The following is a 25,477-nucleotide window of genomic DNA, read 5'->3' on the forward strand; positions in this document are numbered from 1 at the left end:
GTTTTTCTATAACATTGAAAAGACAACCAACAGATCAACAGAAAGTATACCAATACTGATTATCCATAATCGGGCTTGTACTTTATTTCCAACATTGATCATAATCTTTTATTTTTTTGCAGCCTTTATGCTCAGTATATCTATAATCCTTATAACAAGTTTTCATATATAATTCAAAAGTATATTAATATCTTTAAACCATATCAATAGAAAATCAAATGGTGCCTTAGTGTGACAAGCCTAATTCACATTTGTAAGTATTCCCTCCCCCATTTTACATTTCCACCATAATGAGATTGACAGCCAGGCTTTTAAAAACATTGTCTGGAATGTTCAATGAACATGAAAACATCCTCCATTTAAAAAGTGTTTTTAAGACCTTTAGCCATTGCTTTGCTAATATGAGATATTCCAAGTCTTTCTGTCTGAATTCTTGCAAATAACTTATACACACTTTAGCAAATAATTTAAAAACTTGATTAGTAATAAGCTGATTAATACCAAAACTTGCCTATGACTTCCCCAAAAAGTGATTGATCTGCAGTTTTCAAACTGGGATTATTATAAAGAGAAAACATGACATGAGAATAAGAACTAAAACTGAAGGAGTCACAAAGACACTTTCTAATTGCGCCCATATTGTTTTTCTTATCTGGGATGGTTGTCCTCTTACACTAAACATACAGATTCCGGAAGAACACACAGAGGAAAAGGGGCCACCCACCCAATCAGATCAGCTGAATCAACCGTGGCAATCAATGGGGTGACAGATGTCACAGAAAGATCACCCTCATATCCATTCCTACTTGATCCCTTGAGTTCCCTAAATAGGCTAATGTCAAAATACATGCCCTATCATAAAGTTGAAATTTAGATACAGAAAACCTAAAGGTCTGTCCTTTCCATAGAAAATTATCAATCCTATCAATCTACTTAAATTAAAATATTAGCATAGGAATAACTAAGTACACCAATATGAAATAATATTCATTGCTTGAACATTTATTTCCCATACACTTTAAACATATATTGATTTTTACATTATCTGAGATTTTTCAGAAATGATATACAGTAGCCTCAAATGAAGAACTTTTCCTGGACTATTGCCAAATATTTAAAAGAATTCAGGTTGCAATTGAAACATGTATTGTTACAAATTTCCACAGAAACACTTAAAGTATATGAGACTCAAATTAACTGAATAACCAATACTGTATGGGGGAAAAAATAACCCCACTGCCCAATATTGTTGTAATGGAATGAAAATCCTACCGCATGGCAATATTTAAAACACAAACTTCCTTTTAAATTTCATTTTAAAATTATCTTCAAACCATGAGTATAAAAGAATTTGCTCCTGTACTAACATTGCTTAAGTGATGAATTTAAAACTACATCAGAAATCTCAGTTTCTACCAGCTGGGAGGGTGCATAGATCTCCTAAACAAATGCCATGATTTATTACTTGAACATAAGAAACTCATGTCCTTCTCCTGATATTTCGCTCATTTATACTACACAAAAAGGGCAGAAAGTAGAAAAAGTCTTTACTAATGTATTCAGCTTCCCACAGAGAGCACCAGGGAATAAAGTTCCTTTACATAAAAAGCCCTTTGTCTTAACAAGCCGAAGTAAGGGGCTTCGTTGACATTTCAGAGGGAAAAAAAAAATATGGCTGCAGCAGCTACCAAAAATGCTCTTCTCATTAAATGGAACACTCCACCCTTGAACGAGGCCCTTAACAAGCCAACTGCCACAGTAAGAATATAAGACTGCCCAGTGTGCCAGGCAGACCATCAGCTTGAACAAAGGAAAATATTCAAAAAAAGAACTATTAGAAGAATGTTCAGCATCTTCATTTTTCAAGAGTGCCTCACAAAGCCTGCCTATTTTGGAAAAAAACTGCACACTTGAAAGAAAATGTCAGATTTTTACATCAGCTCACTTCACAATATTACATCTGTCTTTGGTATCAGTTAAAATGCAGTCACGAAGTTCACAAATTGACTGCTAGAAATTTGCTTCTCACATTATCGATTTATCAGCTGGGTTCACATATCAAATTAAGCTATGGATTGACTGATTTCTATGGAATAAGCTATGTTTCAGGTGACACAATTCAATATGCCAAAACAGAAATCTCATTGCAGTACAGTACAATGTGGCTTGTATTTTGTGGCTGAGTGTCTTGTGTGAGCTTGACAAATAGTTGGAAAACAATATTTCAGGGCTTAACTTGCATGAATCTATCAAACTGTGGTTTATTCAATAAATCATGGTTAAACATTAGGGTTTTTTGTACACAGCTGATGTTTCAGAAATCATATTCTTTATTTTTCAAATCAAGGTTGGAGGATTGGGAACAAACAAGGAGTGAAAACATGCCTTCTTACCTTGGTTTTCTTTTTTTCCTTTGGCCTTTATAGAAGATTTCCAAATCACAGGTTTATAGTTCAATAATCACAGGAAATGGTGGTTTAAGAAAATCAGGAGGTCTTCTATGGGAAAAAGTAAGAAGAAGAAAAAAGATACAGAAGTATGCAAGTTTGTTCCTCATTCTCTATCTTTCACAAAATCGTTGAAGAATTAGGCATGTGATGTCTGAATACAAAATACACCTCAGTTCACACATTACAGGCACTGTGATTTGTAAATCATGGTTTATTACATGTAATACATTACATGTAAATCAGGCTACTTGGCTTGTTTAACCAATTCTAATTAAAATAAACCATGGATTAGAATAATATATAAACCCAGTCATAATATGATGATCCTGTGCATATACCTGAGTGGAAATGTTACTGAATTCAGTGGGCCAACTACAAAGCAAGCATGAATAGGAATGGGCTGCACATGATAATTTCAGATAATCACTACCTTGTGGTACTCAACTAAACCTTTTAAAGGCTATTTGAATATTACAAGAGGCTGTATATTTACTTCTGGTACAATTAAAGTGCTAGCAATGACCTTTCAGGACCAGGAAAAAAAAAAAAAGATACTTTCCCCTTCAGAGGAGTTCTTGTCTTAACAATTACTTTAACAATTGCTCTATGTGTCATTAGAAAAAGGGAGAGAACATTTGAGCAGCTATACCAACACAATTATTTCTCCAAGGGAAACCTACCTCCCTTCGGGAAGTTGGGGGAAAAAAACTTTTTAGGAATACATGGTTCTCAACATTTATATTGTTCTTGGGAGACACTTCCTGCTATTTTCACACTTTATGGTTTAGCATTCAAATTGTAAACTAAAAGGATTTTTTAAATCGTTATTTGGATTCATTTCTTTGAACCTCTAGGAGAGAATGCAGGGTATATTTTTACAACCAAACAAAAAAACTATTTAACTCATTTGTTGGGGAAGCTGGAGCTGTAGTGATGGACAAATGCTTCACCACCAGGTGAGTTATTACAGAAACCATATGGATAACCCTATGCATCTTATAACTGCACCCACGTTTAGACTACTGTATACACCCATAATTATAAACTAGTTTATTCATTAAACATATACCCTACTGCACTCTAACAAATCTCAGCAGCTTATGGTTCCCTTTTTCAAACTTGGCAAGTTTAAGATTGTGTGACTTCAATTCCTAGAACTCCCCAGCCAGCATGCTGAGTCGAAGTTCACTCATCTTAAACTTGCCAAGTTTGAAAAACACTGCCTTATACCATTTGAAAATTACTAGAAGACCATACATCCTTTAATTCAGAACTTGCATACTCCAAGGTCAGCCCAGGTAAGGAACAACTTGCCACAGGCTATATTCTGTGTCCCCTCTTTTCATTGTCTTTGAGTCTCAGGGTCTTCATACCGTTGGGAGGAAAAAATCGGTAAAAAGTCAGTATTGCTTCTATTTCAAGTTTCCTCCAATGTGGGGCCTTAGTGACTAAAGCACCCATTTTGTCAATATGCCTGCCGAATGAGGGCTGTAGTTTAGTGCAAGGTTGCACAAAGCTGCTTTCTCTGGCGAGAAAACCCCTTGTCAAGACTGTATGTGCGTCACTGCAACAGAGAGCAAAAGCTGAGCTGATGTTCTTCCCTTTTTCTGGGTAAATGGCCATTTACCCTTTTCCATAGCTCTATTCAGCACTCTCCCAAGGAAGCAAGGAAAGAAAAACCCTCGAGAACATTCGTGCCTTAAGGTTTAAGGCAATCCATCCCCAATATATGGAACTTGGAGGCTCTACTGAACCATATACAATACTCGCCAACCACACTTCAGCCTTGTATGTTGTGGTTGGTCCCAAATCTCTGCTTCCCGACGCGCTCGGGGACCTACTGCGCTTCAGCCGGAAGGAATCACAAATCCACCAAGCAATCAGCTGTCTACGGGGAAACTGCGAGGTACTTACGGGAAACCCCGACTCAGGACCCCCACGCATCCTCTGCCGTGGGCGCACGTGGGATTGCGGCAGGGAATCCTCTTCAACTCCAGCTCTCCTGATTCATTCGGCCGCGTCCGCCCGCACAGTTCGAAAGGCCCAATCAGCTGACGCGGGGCGGAGCCCAGGCCGGCGGCCGGGCGGGGGCGAAGGGAAGACGAGGTTTCGGTGTGGGTATCTCCCCTGCGGCGTCCCTAACGAAGGGCGGTCGCGGCGCTAGGGCTCGGGGCGGATTCAGACGGAAGGGTTGCAGCAGTTCGGGGTGGAGGGACGGGATCCTGCCGCCATTAGCGTCAGGTGACTGACAACCTCCGCGGATTGTTGTCTCGGCCGGGTGGGGGGGGTGCCCCCTCAGCTGAAAAGGCAGGGGGTGTGCGGCAACAGAGACAGCGCTTGCTAAGGTTTCGCCTACCTCGGCCGCCTGTGTTGGAATCAGGGCGCTGTTGTTAGGATTTGAGACTCCTCCGTATACTTTGGAAAAAGCCTTCTACAGTAGAGAGCGCTAAGCTTAGAGGTTGCAACACCCAGCAGCCCTAACCAGTAAAGTCAGTGTGGTGACAAGAGTATCAGACGCACAATCAAAGGTTCCTTATCCCTCCGTATAAAGCATGTTGCAACACAACACTATTCAAACAAGTATTTTAGGCTGCATCAGGGTAAACTGTAAGCCTTGGTTAACAAATGCACTGGGTAGGCCAGCTTGGAATGAAGCATTGTATGCTGTATCATGTACTGACTAGGTCGTTGCATTAAGTTATTACGTAGTTTTATTTCTTTGGCTTAGTTTGGTTGTGGACACAGGCATTGTGGTTTGTTACTCATGTTTTATGGTTTAGTGTGTTGTGCAGATGCAGCCTACCTGGAACTGTCTTTAAAATAAGAAGAAGGTGCTTGGACAAGCAGCGAAACGTTCCAACCAAAAAAAAGAAAGAAAGAAATCCAGTTGCCATGACTCAACCTACAGACAAGTCCCCTTGGATGACTGAGAATCTTCATCGACATTTAAAATAGGAAACTTTGGAGTCCAAAACCGACACAATTCCTCTGCCCTCTGCTTTAACAAAACTAACCCACAACAGGTGTAGGGAAAGATTGATCTTGTATTTGACAAAGAGAAGCTTTTAAAATAATCAGGTTGGTAGACCTAGATTAATCAAGTGGGGAAATTGGCCACTGTGTGAGGGGTCTGTGTTTTTTCTACATATTTGTTTTGGGATAAAGTTAAATTTGGTGTTATCTTTTTAGTAAATAGGGTTATTGGTTTAGCTTAGGTGGGCATACAAGATCTGGGCTGCAAAATTTGACACTGGAGTTTTCTGCATTTTTTGCTGATGTTTGTCTGGATTTGTACAGCCCAGATATGGTAATACCTAGTTTGGGAATTTGGTTTTTAGGCCATGTTTAATAAGCCACAGGTTAGTACAGCATATGAACCAGATAAATGGATTCTGTGTTTTCTGTATTCTCTGTGGAATGAGTAGTAAGTCTGAGGCTCTTCTTCGGAGAGATGATCCTTATTTATTTATTTACTAATTTGTTTTTTTTTAGGGACGCGGTGGTGCTGCGGGTTAAACCGCTGAGCTGTCGATCGGAAGGTCAGCGGTTCGAAACCGCGCGGCGGGGTGAGCTCCCGTTGTTAATCCCAGCTCCTGCTCACCTAGCAGTTCAAAAACATGCAAATGTGAGTAGATCAATAGGTACCGCTTCGGCGGGAAGGTAACGGCGTTCCGAGTCGTCATGCTGGCCACATGACCCGGAAGTGTCTATGACAACGCCGGCTCCAAGGCTTAGAAACGGAGATGAGCACCGCCCCCTAGAGTCGGATTTGACTGGACTTTACGTCAAGGGAAACCTTTACCTTTACTAATTTGATTTTTATTCCACATATCCTTCACAAACATAGGCATGGAGCACCTTCTCGTTCAATTTTCGTCAGCATGTTCATTCATTCATTCATCAAATTTCTATCACCGCCCATCTCTCCCAAAAAGGGGACTCTGGGTGGTTATCCCTGTAAAGTAGGCTGGGCCAAAAGATGGTAACCAGCCTAAAGTCAACGGTAGAGGTAGAATTGATAAGTCACTTAACTTCAAGTCAAGTCCCTTATCAGTTATATTGCCAGCAATATCAATTATATTTCCAGCACCATACCGTTTTTTTCTTTTTCTTCTGCCTAAAAATAACATTTAAATCATCAAAAATTGGCATATTATGGTACTTCCTTTGATGGGCAGCTAGATCTGCATTCCTTTCAAGGCTATTTTTATATTCACAGAAAAACTCCTACAGTCATGGACACTGCCTTCTATGGTAATTCTTCTCTGGGGAGAATAGCAGATTCTGATTCTTTCAGATTGTGCTCTCCCCCTGTGCCCACCAGGTTTACGAGCCAATTCCCAGCTGGAGAGCTGAATCAGTGTGTGTCTGTGGGTGTGAGACTGCTTAGTGAAGCAAGAATTGGAGCGTTGACTGTCTACTGTTTCACAATACAATACAAATTTGCCTGCACCTGTCACCTGCTGCTCAGGCTAATTTTGAATATGGGTTTTCTGGTCTTCTGGAATAGTGCTGAACCCGTGTATAACAAGTGGTATAAGCAGAATAAAGCTATTCAGAATAGTGCTCAATCAGTGTCCAAAAGTACCCTATCAGGTAACAGGCTTCTTCTGAATGTACTTGTGCAAAACTGGAGCAAGATTTGAAAGATGACTAATCCCACCCATCTGGCCATCCTCCCCAGCCTTATCCTACATTAAGGAGAATGCTTGGTCGATAGTTTTCCATGAGTTGCTGATATTTGGTGAGAAGGGAGGGAGACAAAGCCAGGGAACCCACCAGTTTTAATATGTCCTGTACATAAGGGCAGCAGCATTTGCCAGCATTGTACCCATGGCAGGATAGATAGCACGTTTTATGCCAGTACTGTATAGTTTTCCATAGCTTAGGACTGATAGACAGCATTTCAGCTTGGCTATGAGAAAAAGCCCACAATCTATTAATTGAGAAGTAGTGGTTTGTGATGAACAAAGATGGAAATAATCTCATGATTTTAAAAACAAGAAATTGCAACATACCACTTTAATTTGAAAAGCAATAACAGAAACTTGCTTCAGGCAAACAGGAGTTCACTTTTGTTTCAAGGAACTTAAGAACCAGGACAATTAATCTGTATGAAAAAATTTAATAAAAGTTTAGTAAACAGTCACAAATGTAAACTCCAGTGAAGATGATGTACCATGAATTATTTTAAGTGCTTTAAGAAAACATTTACAATACAAAGACTCTGAAGCTGAATGCACTGCGATTATGGAGTCAATTCTGTTGTCCCACGTAACTGTGTTTAGGATGCCATGGAATCTAGTCCTATCACTGCACATCCCATATTTCACAAAGAAGAGGTGTAAATTTGTAATCGTTAACTCGCCATGACATCACCATATCTGCATGATGGTGATTAAAAGTCCGCAGTTCTGTAAGGCGACCAAGGAGACATGCAAAATGCTGAGGAGTATCCGTGTGATGAAGTTTGCAGAATTTTTGCAGAACTTCAAGCAGAGGCTCTTGAAGCCGTTCAACAGACTCTCTATCCTTTATGTATTGCCGATCTGGTTTTAATTTTCAAAGAACATGGGGAACAATAATAAGCATTATTTCATATTTATCAATTATGAAGACCAAAGTGTTCCAATTGCAAGTGAAATCCATCAGTTCTCTGTTCATGGGCTATTTTGTCCTCATATATGCACAATTGTGCATCTGCAAAAAACTACAATGATGATGGGATTAGTTTTACTAGTTAGCCTGATAGTATTGTTATAGAGAAGGTTGCAAACCCTGGTCCTGAGACAATAGAAATAATTCAAAATCCTATTATTGTAGAAATAATCATATTATCTGACATGCAAAGATGGTATAACAACTCTGGAATACTCTGCCTGCAGTACACTTGGCTCCCCTCTCTTTTTGTTTAGAAAGGCCCTCAAAATTTTTTCTTCTCACAGGCTTTTGGCCCGTAGTATTGTATTAAATATTGTTTCATATTTTGTTTTTAGTAGGATTTCTTTGGGGCTTTTGCTTCTTGCCTATGATCTTAGCAATTGCAGAAGTATACAAAATCTAAAATAAATGGTGAGACAGTAGTTTAATTGGTTTTGTTATATACTAGCTTTGAAGCAGAAAGTTACAAATCCTTTACATTTTGATGTAGAAACTCCCCTGCCTACAGAAATTAGGGAACAAAGAAATATTTTTTTCATTCAATTCCCACTCCTATTTTCTTCCTGTTCTACCTTTGAAGTTGGGTCAGGATTACCATTTCCTAGTGATTGAGGAAATAGTACAAATCCCACTGAACTCAGAGGAGCTTGCTTCTAGGTAGATCCCTATCTTTTTATGCTGTTAGCTGGATAGTGGTGGTCAGAAATGTGGAATCTTAAGAGCCACAATAATAAATTTGTAGTCACTTTTCTGACTATATGTGTTTGAAATAGTTGGCCATAACTTTACTCCAGGGAAAAATAAGAGCTTAGATGCCTGCTAGGTTTTTTGTTGGAGCTGTAGTGTGGAGGGAAAAGGTTGAATCTTCTCCCACCTGCACCAGAACTCTGCAGTGCAAACCCTGGTGGATGCAGTCTAATGTAACATGTAGTTTGTCTTTTCTTTTGAATTTAAAATAGGATATTTGAAACATTTAATATAGAAATGTCTAAGATCAAACCACTGTAGCTCAATATTAGTATTCCTACACAGGGTAGCATTTTGCCAACGCAGTAGAAGGTTAGAAAGAAATCTTGTTCACAAAAGGACACATTTGGACCACATTTGGTATGAGGAGAAAAGCTGGTGAAAGATTGAATTTAAAAATGGGGCAGGTCTGGGCAGGGAAGGAGGGGGAGGGGGGCTGCAGAGAAAACCTTTCCCCAGAAAGGGCTCAGTGCATTCTTGGGGAGGGGTCTTTGAGCAGCGCCTTGGAAGGCTGCTGACTGCTCCATTCTAGCCTTCCTCATGATGTGAACAGGAGAGGAGCATATGCAGTCCACCCTACATTTCCCATGCACACGCACATGTGGTGAGAGCCGAAGCGCACACAGGCAAGAGATACGCATTCACCCTGATTCGATTGTCTTTTGCACACAGACACAAAAGGCACACATGTACTGCCCTCATTAGACCCTTACAGGTGTGTGTACACACACACACACACACACACACACCATGTTTCCTATGGCTACTGCTGGGAAAGAGACTGGAAATTTCCAGAAGCCATGCTCTGCAAGTTTTTACTACTTTGTTATTGAAATGTATTGGCTAAATATTTCTTCAGTTATGTTTTTATATGATAAATTAGGATTTCATCCTTTTCATGCCTCTTTCCTTTTTCCTCAAATTCTGTAACATAATTCAATATTGATATTCTAGAACAGGGTTTTTCAAACTGTTCCCTAGGGTTCTGTGTCTGAAAAAGTTTGAAAGCCTCTGTTCTAGAACGACTGAGAAAGTGAAATTACCTGGTGATAAGATAACTATTGCTGTAAGCAGAGCATATTCTTCTTGTGTCATCTTGAGTTCCCCAATACTTTTATAGAAATGGAACATAGGCGTGATGTATTCATCTGAGATACCTGTATTACAAAATATTGAGAAATTCTTAAATGCCATCATATCAGGAAGTGACAATTGCAGCCCCCCTTCCAAGGTTAGGGTTAACTTTATGTAATTAATCACATGTAAATTATACTAAACCAAATTTTGGTCCTGATCTACCTACGTTTTGGAGAGGCCAAATACATAATATACTCAAATATCACATAGCTGAACGGGCAATGAAGTTTTGGCTTCTAATAGATTGTGAAGCTTCAGTTCTTCTCATTTAATAAACACAGAAATCTAGGTGAAAGTGACCTTTCCAAGAAGTCACTTGGAAATGAGACCCAGCATTGCAACCAGTCTAAATTCAGACCATAAGAACTTAACTACCATGCTAATATAAAAAGCACTGTATCAATAGCTTGTTCCTTTTATTTACAAATATCTTTTTGTTTACAAATGTGTGTATGGATCAGAATGGAGCCAAATGACATCACCCATATATAAGCAGGGGAAAGTTTGGTCAGGGTCTTATTTGTGGAGTTCTTGGTGCTCTCTGAGCTTAGTTGTTTGCTTGCAGACATTTCATTAACCAACTAGGTAGCCTCTTCAATGTAAGTGAGTGTTGTTGTCCGTTTATATGCTGTAGCTTGTCCTGCCAGTTCGGGTGGGGGTATAGTTTCCTCTTTGGTGGTTCCTTGATTTATTGTTTTCTGCCTGATTGTCTGATGCCAGTCTCTACTTATCTGAATGTTGGATGCTGGAGGGGATGTGTTCTAATCTTGTTTCCTTCATTTATTGTCTCTTTTGGATGGTATGTAAATGTGGTTTATGTGTCTATTGATGGCTGATTTGTCTGAATTCCAGGAATTCCCTAGCATTTTTGGATTTGGCTTGCTCTAAGATTCTAGTAGTAACCCAGTTGAGTCAACACAGTTCAGCCTTGAGCTACAGATATTCTCTTCTATTGTCTTATTTTCCAGAAAAGGATTATTTATTTGTGTGTATTTGCTCTTCCCTGTAAGTATGGAAACACTATACCCTGTGTTCCAGTCCCAGCCTTTCTCCTGGAATATACCATCTGGCCATACCTAATTTAATTTATTATTCTGTGGTGATTTGTGGTGGTCTGGGCATTGTCCATCCCCCAAACAGCCCATTTAAGACTAAATAGGACCTTTGAAAATTAAAAGCTTTGCAAGGCCTATGTATGTTTCAATAACCACATTGATCATTTTCCTCATCTAATGGGAAACAGACAATGTGGGAAAGGATGACTTTGGGCCAGGCACACTCTTTCAGCCCAACTCACCTCACAAGGTGGTTGTGGGGAAAATAGCAGGAAGGAGGAGTATTTAGGTATGTTCCTCACATTGAGTTATTTATAAAAATAATAAAGGCTGGATAGAAATTATAAAAAAAATTAAAAATGACATGAGCATTATTTATTTATTTATTTATATCCCACATTTATTATTTTTATAAATAATGCCTTCAGCAAAGGATCGTTACCTTGTCGTGGTGCTGGAGCTTGAGCACCTCAATGATGCCATGAGCTAAACCGTGAAGGGCCACCCAAGACGGGAAGGTCATGACAGAGAGGTCAGACTAAATGCGATCCCTGGGGAAGGTAATGGCAACCCACCCCAGTATTCTTGCCGTGAAAACTAAATGGATCAGTACAACCAGAGATATGTCGGTATACCATCGGAAGATGAGACCCCCAGGTCGGAAGATGGTCAAAATGCTACTGGGGAGGAACAGAGGATGAGTTCAACTAGCCCCAGACGTGATGATGCAGCTAGCTCAAAGCCGAAAGGATGGCTAGCAGCCGACGGTGCTGGTGGTGAACGGCGAATCCGATGTTCTAAAGATCAACACACCATTGGAACCTGGAATGTAAGATCTATGAGCCAGGGCAAATTGGATGTGGTTATTGGTGAGATGTCAAGATTAAAGATAGACATTTTGGGCGTCAGTGAACTAAAATGGACTGGAATGGGCCACTTCACATCAAATGACCACCAGATCTACTACTGTGGACAAGAGGACCACAGAAGAAATGGAGTAGCCTTCATAATTAATAGTAAAGTGGCGAAAGCAGTGCTTGGATACAATCCAAAAAATGATAGAATGATCTCAATTCGAATTCAGGGCAAGCCATCTAACATCACAGTGATCCAAATATACGCCCCAACCACAAATGCTGAAGAAGCTGAAGTAGAGCAGTTCTATGAGGATCTGCAGCACCTACTGGACAACACACCTAAAAGAGATGTTATTTTCATCACAGGAGACTGGAATGCTAAGGTGGGCAGTCAAATGACACCTGGAATTACAGGTAAGTATGGCCTGGGAGAACAAAACAAAGCAGGACATAGGCTGATAGAATTTTGCGAAGACAATTCACTCTGCATAACAAACACTCTCTTCCAACAACCTAAGAGACAACTTTATACATGGACTTCACCAGATGGACAACACCGAAATCAGATTGACTACATCCTTTGCAGCCAAAGGTGGCGGACATCTGTACAGTCGGTAAAAACAAGACCTGGAGCTGACTGTAGTTCAGATCACGAACTTCTTCTTGCACAATTTAGGATCAGACTAAAGAGATTAGGGAAGACCCACAGATCAGCTAGATATGAGCTCACTAATATTCCTAAGGAATATGCAGTGGAGGTGAAGAATAGATTTAAGGGACTGGACTTAGTAGATAGGGTCCCAGAAGAACTCTGGACAGAAGTTCACAGCATTGTTCAGGAGGCGGCAACAAAATACATCCCAAAGAAAGAGAAAACCAAGAAGGTAAAATGGCTGTCTGCTGAGACACTAGAAGTAGCCGAAGAAAGAAGGAAAGCAAAAGGCAACAGTGATAGGGGGAGATATGCCCAATTAAATGCAAAATTCCAGAGGTTAGCCAGAAGAGATAAGGAATTATTTCTAAACAAGCAGTGCGTGGAAGTGGAAGAAGACAATAGAATAGGAAGGACAAGAGACCTCTTCCAGAAAATTAGAAACATCGGAGGTAAATTCCAGGCCAAAATGGGTATGATCAAAAACAAAGATGGCAAGGACCTAACAGAAGAAGAAGAGATCAAGAAAAGGTGGCAAGAATATACAGGAGACCTGTATAGGAAGGATAACAATATCGGGGATAGCTTTGACGGTGTGGTCAGTGAGCTAGAGCCAGACATCCTGAAGAGTGAGGTTGAGTGGGCCTTAAGAAGCATTGCTAATAACAAGGCAGCAGGAGATGATGGCATCCCAGCTGAACTGTTCAAAATCTTACAAGATGATGCTGTCAAGGTAATGCATGCTATATGCCAGCAAATTTGGAAAACACAAGAATGGCCATCAGACTGGAAAAAATCAACTTATATCCCCATACCAAAAAAGGGAAACACTAAAGAATGTTCAAACTATCGAACAGTGGCACTCATTTCACATGCCAGTAAGGTAATGCTCAAGATCCTTCAAGGTAGACTTCAGCAGTTCATGGAGCGAGAATTGCCAGATGTACAAGCTGGCTTTAGAAAAGGCAGAGGAACTAGAGACCAAATTGCCAATATCCACTGGATAATGGAAAAAGCCAGGGAGTTTCAGAAAAACATCTATTTCTGTTTTATTGACTATTCTAAAGCCTTTGACTGTGTGGACCATAACAAATTGTGGCAAGTTCTTAGTGGTATGGGGATACCAAGTCATCTTGTATGCCTCCTAAAGAATCTGTATAACGACCAAGTAGCAACAGTAAGAACAGACCATGGAACAACGGACTGGTTTAAGATTGGGAAAGGAGTACAGCAGGGCTGTATACTCTCACCCTACCTATTCAACTTGTATGAAGAACACATCATGCGACAAGCTGGGCTTGACGAATCCAAGGCTGGAGTTAAAATCTCTGGAAGAAACATTAACAATCTCAGATATGCAGATGATACCACTTTGATGGCTGAAAGTGAAGAGGAACTGAGGAGCCTTATGATGAAGGGGAAAGAAGAAAGTGCAAAAGCTGGCCTTCAGCTAAACCTCAAAAAAACCAAGATTATGGCAACCAGCTTGATTGATAACTGGCAAATAGAGGGAGAAAATGTAGAAGCAGTGAAAGACTTTGTATTCCTAGGTGCAAAGATTACTGCAGATGCTGACTGCAGTCAGGAAATCAGAAGACGCTTAATCCTTGGGAGAAGAGCAATGACAAATCTCGATAAAATAGTTAAGAGCAGAGACATCACACTGACAACAAAGGTCCGCATAGTTAAAGCAATGGTATTCCCCGTAGTAACATATGGCTGCAAGAGCTGGACCATAAGGAAGGCTGAGAGAAGGAAGATCAATGCTTTTGAACTGTGGTGTTGGAGGAAAATTCTGAGAGTGCCTTGGACTGCAAGAAGATCAAACCAGTCCATCCTCCAGGAAATAAAGCCAGACTGCTCACTTGAGGGAATGATATTAAAGGCAAAACTGTAATACTTTGGCCACATAATGAGAAGACAGGACACCCTGGAGAAGATGCTGATGCTAGGGAGAGTGGAAGGCAAAAGGAAGAGGGGCCGACCAAAGGCAAGATGGATGGATGATATTCTAGAGGTGACGGACTTGTCCCTGGGGGAGCTGGGGGTGTCGACGATCGACAGGAAGCTCTGGCGTGGGCTGGTCCATGAAGTCACGAAGAGTCGGAAGCGACTAAATGAATAAACAACAAAATAAATAATGCAGGGCAGTGAACATACCTAATATTCTTTCCTCCTCCTCTTTTCCCCACAACAACAACCCTGTGAGGTGAGTTGGGCTGAGAGAGAGTGACTGGCCCAAAGTCACCCAGCCAGCTTTCATGCCTAAGGCAGGACTAGAACTCTCAGTCTCCTGGTTTCTAGCCCGGTGCCGTAATCACTATTATAGTAGAATTATGATGCAATCCATGGTAATTAGATTCAGACAATACAACACCCAAATTATGCAAGAGCCTGAAAATCAACAAAGATAGAAAGTGGGGGGAAAAATTTCTATTAAAGAAAACTTTCTCTAACTCTACATTAGATCTATTTCCCCTTGTTTTTATTTTTTTATTGTTTCACTGTAGGACGTTTATATGCTATTTTATTCACAAGAGGGAGCTATTTTCCATTATAACATAAAATCATCTGGTACCAATTCTGCAAATCTCATAAATGAGTATCAGTTTAAAAATTGCACTGTATATACATTTCACCCAACTGAATTCAAACTGTAAAATAGATATATGCAGCAGTTTATTAATATTGTTTGTATTCATAATATAATACTGTCAAGGTCCTACTTTACAGAGGGCATTCCTCTATTAATCAGAAATGGGGAAATTGCAGCCCTTTGAAGAATTACAGCTCTTAATATCCTTTGCCATTGGCCATGCTGATTTGGGCAACTGGGAGTTTTAGTTCGACAACACGTGGAATCACACATTCCAGTGTTGATCTGTTTGAAGAGTTGCCTAGTTCATGTTTAATTTGAAATGGTCTATCAAAGGTGACCACTTCAACAGGAGGCTGAGTAGCTCAATAGGATTTTTTGGTTGCAGTCTCTTAAAGATATTTTGGCATGATGAATCTTGTCTTTTTTTTATAGTGTATACATAGGCATCCTTCTATTGCACTCTTTAGTTTCCAAGATGATAGAAAAACTTTATATGAAACTCCCAGGAAACAATATGAGAAATTGGGCTTAAGCCTAAGCACACAGGTTTAACTGGCTGTTGAATCACTCTTGAAATCTATCTATGGATTGCATAATATTTCCTTTCTACATGACAATCTTAAACTCATTTCAATATGTGAAGATTATAGGGAACATGAGGACAAAGTTTTCATCTTTATCTATAAAAAATTGAAACAGTAGAACAAAACAAACACAAAGCCTGGCATATTTTCATCAATAGTAAAAATTTCAGCTTCAGTCTATGAAAATTTCTTGACCTTTTGGCTAAGATCAAGGGTAGGTTTCCTATGTGAGAGCCACATTATGGCAATACTTTAAATAACCATGCTGTGCTCATAGAAATCAGCTCATAATATCCTAGATATATTTCACTATTTGATTATGAGGAGCAGCTGCTTTCCCACTATAAGAGGGCTTTTGTGAAAATGTAATAAATAGACTGGAAGTGTTTCATGCTGCAACACTTAAACAGTATAGATGTGAGTGAGACCTCAAGGAACTTCATGTTTGAGCAATGGCAACAACCAATTTCAGAATGGAAGTATTCCCACTTCTTGAGTAAATACTGTATATGTGAATTAATTGATAGTTGTGTTCCAGGTAGATTAGTTGCTTCATTATTGATAGCAGACAATAAAAACAAAATACAAAGCAAGCAAGCAAGATGGGATCCAGTTGTGTGAAAAGTGAAAGGTCCCCTGTGCAAGCACCGAGTCATGTCTGACCCTTTGGGGGGACGCCGCTTTTGTGACGTTTTCTTGGCGGACTATATTGGGGTGGTTTGCCATTGCTTTCCCCAGTCGTCCCCTTCCCCAGCAAGCTGGGTAGTCATTTTATCAACCTTGGAAGGATGGAAGGCTGAGTTGACCTAAGCCGGCTACCGAGAATCCAGCTTCTGCTGGGATCGAACTCGGGCCGTGGAGAGAGTTTTTGGTTGCAATACTGCCGCCTTCCACTCTGCGCCACATGAGGCTTTGTAGGGATACAGTTACTCAGTACAAATATGTAGACAAAAATGCATCCAGCAAGTGGCTCCACCTATCTCATCCCAAGTCTTGGGAGAACAGCCAGGTCTTCAAGGACTTATGGAACACTAACAGGGTGGGTGCCATACATATTTCAAGGGGGAATCTTGTTCCAGAAGACAGGCATGGTGACAGAGAAAGCACACTTCCTGGGTCACAACAGATGCTGTTTAATCAAAGGAACCCAGAGTGCACCAACTCTGCTGGCTTATACTGGCTGGGCAGAAACCATGGTAGATAGGTGGTCCCTCAAATAACCTGGTCCCATGCTTTACTGGTGATGACCAGCACCTTGAATAACACCTGGAAGCATACTGGAAACCAGTGTACCTCATGAGTTGAGACATTACATGAGCATGCCAAAGTATGCGCATCACCAGTTGAAGTTTCTGAGAGGTTTTCAAGAGCCCCACGAAGAGCATATTGCAGTAGTCAAGCTGTGAAGTAGCTGGGATATGAGGTCTGAAAGGCATTCCAATCCAAGAAGGGGCACAACTGTCCCACAAGATGAAGCTGTGCAAAGGCCTTCTTGGCCACATCTGCTACCTACTCTTCAAGCAGGAGCTGTGAGTCCAAGAAGCCTCCTGGATTGTGCACCACTCTTGAATGGGGAAGTGCTACAGATTCTCAGATCAAGGATGCCGTAATATCCACAACTGCTTGATCTTGGTAGAATTGAGTTGGAGCCAGTTGTTCCCCATCCAGGCCCTGGGACAGGACCTTAATAGCCTCACGTGGCCAGCCTGGGGTCGAAAGATATAGTTGGCTATCATCAGCATATTGATGATAACAAATCTCAGACTGGCAGATGATCTCACCCAGCAGCTTCATGTAGATGTTAGACTGGAAGGGAGAGAACATTGAACCCTGTGGCATCCCACATAAGGGAGACCTATGGAATGGCTCTGTCCTCCTGCAAACACTGACTGGAACTGGCCATTAAGGAAGGAAGAGAACCACTGTAAAACGGTGCCCCTAATTTACAACCCTTGCAGGTGGTGTAGAAGGATTCTATGGTCAATGATATCAAAGTCACTGAGGGACCAAGGAACACAAGGATGGATGCATCACCTCCATCTCAGCTTTGCTGCTGGTCATTAATAAGCATGATCACAGTTGTCTCTATACTAAAACCTGGCCTGAAAGCTGACTGAAAAGGGTCTAGGTAATCTGCTTCCTCCAGGGTTCTCTGTATTGTAACTGCAACCTGACCACCTTCTCAACAACCTTCATTAAAAAGGGAAGGTTAGAGACAGGACAATAGTTGTTCAAAATTGTTGGGTCCGATGCTGGTCTCTTGAGTAGCATCATTGCCCCAGTAAGATCTGCATCGTGAGCTACTTCTGCTACTCTATTTTTAAAACAGTAAGGAGGGATCAGTTTTTTAGTTTGAGTCCATGCCACTATTATGCCATCGCTAAGTACTTAAGAAACTATATAAATAGTATTTCTGATTAATCTGCTACAGTGGATTAATTTTTCAGAAAAAGCGTTTCCTGCAATGAAAAACATGATAGCATTTTCCAGGTTTGCTATCTACTTCCTGATGGCAGGAGACAATATTTTCCGTTCATTGTTTGGATACATTTCAGTTTGTATAATCTAAACAATTGTGTTTTAGCATTAACTCATACCATTAAAAATATGAGTTTATGCTAGATATTATGGACAAAATATATTCTTTCTGAATTCATTCTTTTCTTTTTAATGATTTTGATTTTATGTTTCTTAATCATATAAAACTTCAATCTAGAGGGTCTTTCCATTCTTGAATTGGCTTGCTGTGTTTTTCCATAAGAGAAACTCTTTACTATGACACCAAATAAGACACACAATTGTGAAAACTATCCTGGCATTATTCTAGCAGCTTCATCCTTTAAATGAATGGTAGATTCAATTTATACTTGGTTACTGGTATAATTCAAAATTTATTTCTGTTTTCAGACTCATTCTTTATTGTACATCCTACTTTAATTTCCCTTCTTCAGTAATAAGCATTCAGTTTATGTATTTATTATAGCAAGATGTTTAAATTAAAAGAAAAGAAGAAAAACAGCTCTGAGGAAGGTGGTCTGGGGCTAATTAATTATAACTAAGACAGCTGTTAATATGGATGAAGAGATCTTTCATCTGGATAGGCTTGAAGCTGCCAGTAGATATTAAATGAAAGTGTAAATGAGCTCTTGTGTTACTGGGAACACATTAATTACTCATACAGTTTTAGCTCATCCACAGTATCTTATCTATTCAGAGTATTTTCTAAATTCCAAATCTTTCATTAAAAGCCTTACTTCAATATTTCTGAAATATTATATGAAGTACCTTTAAAAATATTCTTCAACAGCCAGTATGAAATCCTATCAAGTTTTCACTTACTGCATTACTCAAGAAACTGTGCGTTCCTACCAACGCCTGCCTGCCCAGTACCTGATCCAAGAAAGCTCTTTCTGTCGCGTGGGGAGTGCGGGTGGGGGTGGAGCGGACAGGTCTCAATATTTTCTGAACTGATCGTTTTTCACTTGGGAGATTTTTTAAAAATCTCTTTTGTTAATTCCTTGGGGTTTTCCACCTGGCATTAGTTGCATTAGTTGTAGCTGCCAGATTTTTGGGGATCCAAATCATCTTTGTAATGTTTTTTATGACCTGTATTGGCCTTTTGCATTTTATGGAATAAATGTTAATACTGCTGTTTCTGTATCAAAATCTTGTAAACTGCCTTGAAAGAGTCTGCAATTGTAAACCAAGACAAAATCCAATAAATACAATTTCACTGCCAAATTATTGTTTCCAAATACAGTATGTGCTTTGGAAATGCATTGATTTTAAAAGCAAACAAGCACAAAGCTATTGCACTGGACAGCCTTTGCAGCTGAAATGCATTACCAAAGAGCTCACTTAAAATGAATTTACTAATGCTACATCTCTTTTCTTGCCCATCCCCATGAGCTAGCTTGAACATTAATGGAAACTGGTCAGTAGCATAGGCTTTTACCCGTGAGATAAAGAGGAACTATCATTACTGAACAAAAGCAGGTGGGAGCGTTGCTGTTAGACAGAAACATATATTTACCTAATATTTATGCAGAAGAAGTCAGGACTATCTATAAGATAGTGTTCCATCTTACAAGCTATTTGTCTGATAGTCTTATTGTCATCATCATCATCATCATCATCATCATCATCATCATCCATACTGCCTTAGCAGAGGGATGCTAGGGCAGAAAGTCACCTCTACTAAGCCTCTTTATCACATGGAAATTCGAAATGCATCACTGTCTAGATGAAGGGGAAAGCTAACTGTTAAGGGAATTCAGAAGCCTGGGAATCAACCTTGTGGCAGGTGACAAAGAAGTGAATGCCTACAGTACTGGCATATTCGTATTTTCAGTTTTTGTTGCTGCATTTCATGGATGCAGACAATAGGACCTATCTGACAACTTGACATTCACGTTCACATAAAAAATCATCCCAACACAAGCCACAGAAATAATCCTCTAAATTTTGTTTTTCTGTCAGAAGAGGTTTCCATCCATTACACATTTTAAATGCATTTAGTTGTGGTATACAATATGCATTCATTAGAATATGCAACTACATATTTAAAAACTTCAACCCTTAGCTGTAATTCTTAGGACCATTTCAACAACCTGTCTGCGAGAAAATAGAAAATGAAGTCTGCACAGCAAAACAAGAACAAGATATAGGATATATTAACACAGAAAACAAATACTACTGAAACTGTCTGATAGTAAAATGCCCTATAATCTATTAATTCTTGGGCATATATCTAATACAACAGTTGCTAACACTAGGACAGAGCTGTATCTCTCAGAGTCAGAAATAAGCCCATCAAGCAAAATAGAACTTATTCCCATATAAATGGGTATGAAACTGCAGGCTAACTTCTGGATTTTTATCTTATACCTCCATTCATGCTTAGAGCATCTTTAAAAAAAGCAGCAAGAATTTTCCATTGTTGTCTCCCTCTGCAGTCATCAGTTTTGGCTCTTGAATGTGTGTCTTCCAAAATGAAATAATCCAGAGCATTGGATTTTCCCCAGGGTTTTGAGTGTGGACAGTGGGTTCAAATGTTAATACAGTTATGAGGGCTGAGACACTAATTTATTCTGTAACTGAACTGTAAATGATAATGAAATTGCATTTTGTACACAGAAAGGTGCTGTAAAATTATTAATACCGGTCTATCTTGTTAAACCAAAGATATAGTGAATATTGTACATATCAGTTATGACCTAATTTATTGTAGATGAACTAATCTCAGTTTCTCCACTCAATACTTAGCAATTATAGAGCTTGTTTTGTTATTGCCAATGCATTTGGATGGGTGAGACTGTTTTGTTGGAATTAATGAGATAGAAATGACACATCATTATCTAATTTTTTCCCACACCCCCAAATATGACTGATTATAATGGAACAAATTTATTTTCAGTATGTGTACTTTTATAATTCAACATTTCCTTGATACTCTTGAACTCAGGGCTGACTAATGCTGAGAAGCCTGACATTCACAAAAGGGCTGTGATTTTTTGCTAAACTTTTCAAAGAATTGGGAGTCTCCTTTTGCTATTAATTAATGACACCTACCACTGTTGCGAATTCTTTCTTCTAAGAGATCAGCATGTCCTCTAGGAAGTTTCCTGTTAAAGATTTCAGCTGATTGAAGGAACATGGCTTCTACTGCTGAACCCTTTAGCAAAGCAATTTGATCTTCATGGTCCAGGGTCTGAAAACCTGGAATAAAATGTGAGAACAGTAAGCTAGCAATCAGCAAAACAATTGTTCAGGTGGCAATGATACATTGTAGAGTAACTAAAAGAGTCGATACATCTCCTTCTTTAGCACAGAAAAGAAGCTATTTAATTATAAAGACATATTTAAAGGGTATATTCTGTTTCAGTTCCCAAGCTGCCAAGCAAGAATTCATCCAAGTTTTTTCACATGTACACATGCTTGTAATCTTATTTATGATCACAAGATGATTACTTTCAACCTAATTAGCATATTACAAATTAACTTCCTGTTTGTGGGTTAGAAAAGAGCTGGTGGCATTATCATCTTTCAGTGTTTAATTGAGTACCTTCCAACTCATTCATTCACTTCTTGTTCCTGCTTTTCCTTTGTTCTAAGTAGCTTACATGAAGAGAGACTATGAAAAAGGATTTCTTATAATACTACATCAAAAAATAAGGTATCACGTAGTTGGAGGAACAGTTGTCCACATAAAGATCTCTATACTTACATGAATTCAAAGGCAGACCATTAATATGGTCAATATCTTAATCAGGTTTGCTTTCCAATGATGACAGCATTCCTGATCTGTGTTCACCTCATAAAAGCACAGAGATAGCTGGATAAAGGTGTTCTAGCCTACTGGCATTTCTTTTTCTAATCCAGAGGTAACCCCCCTCCCCCAATCTAGTCATAAACTGATCTAGAAAAGAGCTGGGTCAGCCACAGTGGAAGCTTGATCTATCAGGTGGGAATGGGACACAGATCCACCAATCCCCAAGTAAGCCTCCTTATAGTAAAGGTAAAGGTTTCCCTTGACATTAAGTCCAGTCGTGTCCAACTCTAGGGGGTGGTGCTCATCTCCGTTTCAAAGCCAAAGAGCCAGCATTTGTCCGTAGACACTTCTGTGGTCATGTGGCCGGCATGACTAAATGGAACGCCGTTACCTGCCCACCGAAGTGGTACCTATTAATCTACTCACATTTGCATGTTTTCGAACTGCTAGGTTGGCAGGAGCTGGGACTAGCAACGGGAACTCACCCCATCATGTGGATTCAAACCACCGACCTTCCGATTGGCAAGTTCAGCAGCTCAGCAGTTTAACCCGCAGCACCACTGCGTCCCAAGCCTCCTTATAGCCATGTTAATTTTCAGTGCCCTACAGTGATAAGTTATTAATGAAGTCAACCATGTAATTTATAATACCCACCCTACTAAGGCTTGATCCAACTAGAGTTAAAATTGACATTTAAGCTAAACACCTGTGACCTGACACCACCTGATTTTACTAACAAGATTTTGAATAGGACACCTCTAATTTTACTGATTTTTTCAAAATCTACTCACAATTGCTTCCACTAATCATTCTGCATTACTAAATAGGTAAGTTTTGCTTATTTTTTTAATAGTAATTTTATTAAAAATTACAGTTGCAACAATAAAAACTAATTCAAACTAAAAAAAGGAATAAAAGGGAAAAATAGGAAGTGTAGAGAAGAAAAAAAATAGAAAAATAGTAAAGAAGGAAAAAATAAGTATGTAGTAGAAGAATATATATATATGTATGTATGTATGTATATACACACACGTACATACACACACAAACACGTACATACACACACACACACACACACATAAATAAATGACTTCCCCCTTCATCACAACAAGTTTTAGTAACATATTACCTTCTCTTAAAATACAACAAATGATCTTCCCATATCCCATCTCTTATCTATAAACCAATCTATAAAGCCTTGTCATTTCAATCCTGATGTCAGCAAAAGTCCATTAAGAGTTACCAGAGATAGCAACATATCTATTTTAAGCTTGATCAAATAAACCAACTTTGTATTCCTTCCTTTTACTTCTAACAATCTTGATCTTTAGTCCCTTAAAATAAGAACTTGATATCTTTTCATTTTTTCTTTGACTCTTCTCCCAATATTCTTCAAAGCTTTAAAAAGTCTCTTTTGTAAAACCAATATAGGAAAATTATCCAGGTCACTCTCTTGGTTTAGTATTTGTATATCCCTTTTAATTATTATATGTCCAGTGTAACATCTTTTCCATTTCCTTCTTATAGCCTGTCATTTTTAAATCCACTTTTAAATCCGTCTCAATCTTGTCAGGTAAAATTGGTTCCTCTTCCATAACATCATTTAAACATAGTCTGTCTATAGAGGCAGACACTCTAAAAATTAACTCCTGGGGACCATTGTTCAAAAATATCCTTCAATATGTCCAATGTTAAAATATTTTGCTTCATTCTGTATTTGTAAGTTGAATGTAAGTGTTCTTCTCCTTTAATTGTAATCTTTACTCCTTTTAGTTCCTTCTAGTGTCCAATTTTTAAAGTCTTATTTTTTAAAAAAAGAATTCAAAACAAAAGCATTTCCCGCGGGAAGGATTCTTATAATTAATTCCAAAATCTTATTTCAAATTTATTTGGACCCTTAGTCCATTTGTAATTTTCTAAAATCAAAGTTTTAATCACCCTTTTGCTGTTTATTAAAAAAAAAATTTTAAGTCCTTAAACCTGTATTTAAAACTTCTTTAGCTAAGGATTTAAAGAAACTCACCAGTGCTGTAAAACTTGTCAATCCAAAGGTTCCTAATAGCTGAAAAGCAGTTAACAAGCAATTTCTGAAAGTGATTAGAAAAGGATGTAGGCGAACCCAGGGTCTTTAAAGGCGCCGACCACAGTTTGAGCAAGATGGCTATTCCCTTATCTCCCAGAGCTCTAAGCACGCCGGAGACCACGATCTCAAGTCCTCTCCTTGTCCAGAGAGGAATTGAGAAGAGCTGGTCTACTTGCTGGCTCTTGTCATGATCACCGTTGCGATGCTTGTGACATCGCAACGGCTCGCATGACAATGCAGGGAAATGGGTCCCGGGCGGATTAAGGGAAAAGGCAACTAGGTAACAAAAGAGAGCAACAGGTGCTGGCAACAAAGTATCAACTCTAGCCAGAGGCACAGAAGAGAAAGATACAATGTTGCAAAGAAAGCAATTGACAAGACCAGACCACGAGGCGCGCCCGAGCTGTCAAAGAGATTACGAACCTGATCACCCGGCAATGAACCATCACCGGCCAGGGAAGCAATCAAGGAAACGCCCGAGGCACAGGAGGGGCTCCACAACCCCTCACCTACCGAAGACGGAACCGACGGGGCTCGGGGGCGCACCCAGAGTAAGAAGGGGTGGAGCGCTGACCGGCGCGGGCTATTTAAATCCCGTTCCGGCGCACTCCACTCACTCTCAGCTTTCTTAAAGGGCACGCATACTGTTACTCAAATAAAACCAGAACCTAAGCCTACACTAGCGTCTGTGTTTTTACTGGGTAGCAGGCAGAGCCTGACAGCTCTTCATTCCACGGCAGTTGTTGGCTCCACTTTTTGTGGAGCCATCTTCAGTTAGCCATTTCTTCCTTCCCCGGAAGTCCAGTTTTGCTTATTTTCTTAGAATGATTTTAGATTATGAGACTACACATTATGAGCAAACAATGCACTGTTTTATATGATGGGAGGTAAAACTGTATGACCATTTTCTCCACTGCAAAATTAGTACTCATAGACTCTTTCTAGTGAGAGGTCTATATGAAGATCCGTACATACTGTCAAATTAACGGTAGGTCTGGTTGGGCTCAGTAAACAGTTAATGAATTTATAAAAGACCACTGTAACTATAGATAGGAAAAGAGTATCACTGATTTATTCCCTCAGTGAAAAAACTAATGCTAAGATCTGGAATCGGGATGCTGGAGTTTATTGTAAATTGATTATTTTAATAGATTGGAGCCTCTGACTAGTACAGTAATTTGTGTTCCCTGTGCAACAATTAGCTGTGCAACAGATCTTACAGGTCAAAGAGTAAGGGCATGAATTGTGGTGGGTGGAGTCTGACACAGAATTTGTATTCTAAAGAGGTTGGTCAGAGGTGATTCTGAGGGGGAATCCACTTTCTGGAGTAAAAGGGCTGCAAGTGCTGTCAATTCTTTGCTATACTGTATCCCCAAGTCTA

The 25,477-nt window shown here is 39.5% G+C and overlaps 1 protein-coding gene across 6 annotated transcripts in view; it reads right to left on the minus strand.

Moving 5' to 3' along the window:
• Positions 1 to 7,573: 7,573 nt before the first annotated feature.
• NR1H4 (nuclear receptor subfamily 1 group H member 4) overlaps positions 7,574 to 25,477 on the minus strand; it is a 36,054-nt gene continuing 18,150 nt past the window's right edge. For all 6 annotated transcript variants that reach the window (XM_063308663.1, XM_063308665.1, XM_063308669.1 and 3 more), the window contains 3 exons: positions 21,314 to 21,460; positions 9,902 to 10,015; positions 7,574 to 7,999 (listed from right to left, as the gene is read on the minus strand). In XM_063308663.1, coding sequence (XP_063164733.1) covers positions 7,761 to 7,999; positions 9,902 to 10,015; positions 21,314 to 21,460 — 500 coding nt within the window. In that variant the 3' untranslated portion in view covers positions 7,574 to 7,760. The remainder of the gene's footprint in view (positions 8,000 to 9,901; positions 10,016 to 21,313; positions 21,461 to 25,477) is intronic.

The sequence above is a fragment of the Candoia aspera genome, chromosome 7 (genome assembly GCF_035149785.1).
Source record: "Candoia aspera isolate rCanAsp1 chromosome 7, rCanAsp1.hap2, whole genome shotgun sequence".
Lineage (NCBI taxonomy): Eukaryota > Metazoa > Chordata > Lepidosauria > Squamata > Boidae > Candoia > Candoia aspera.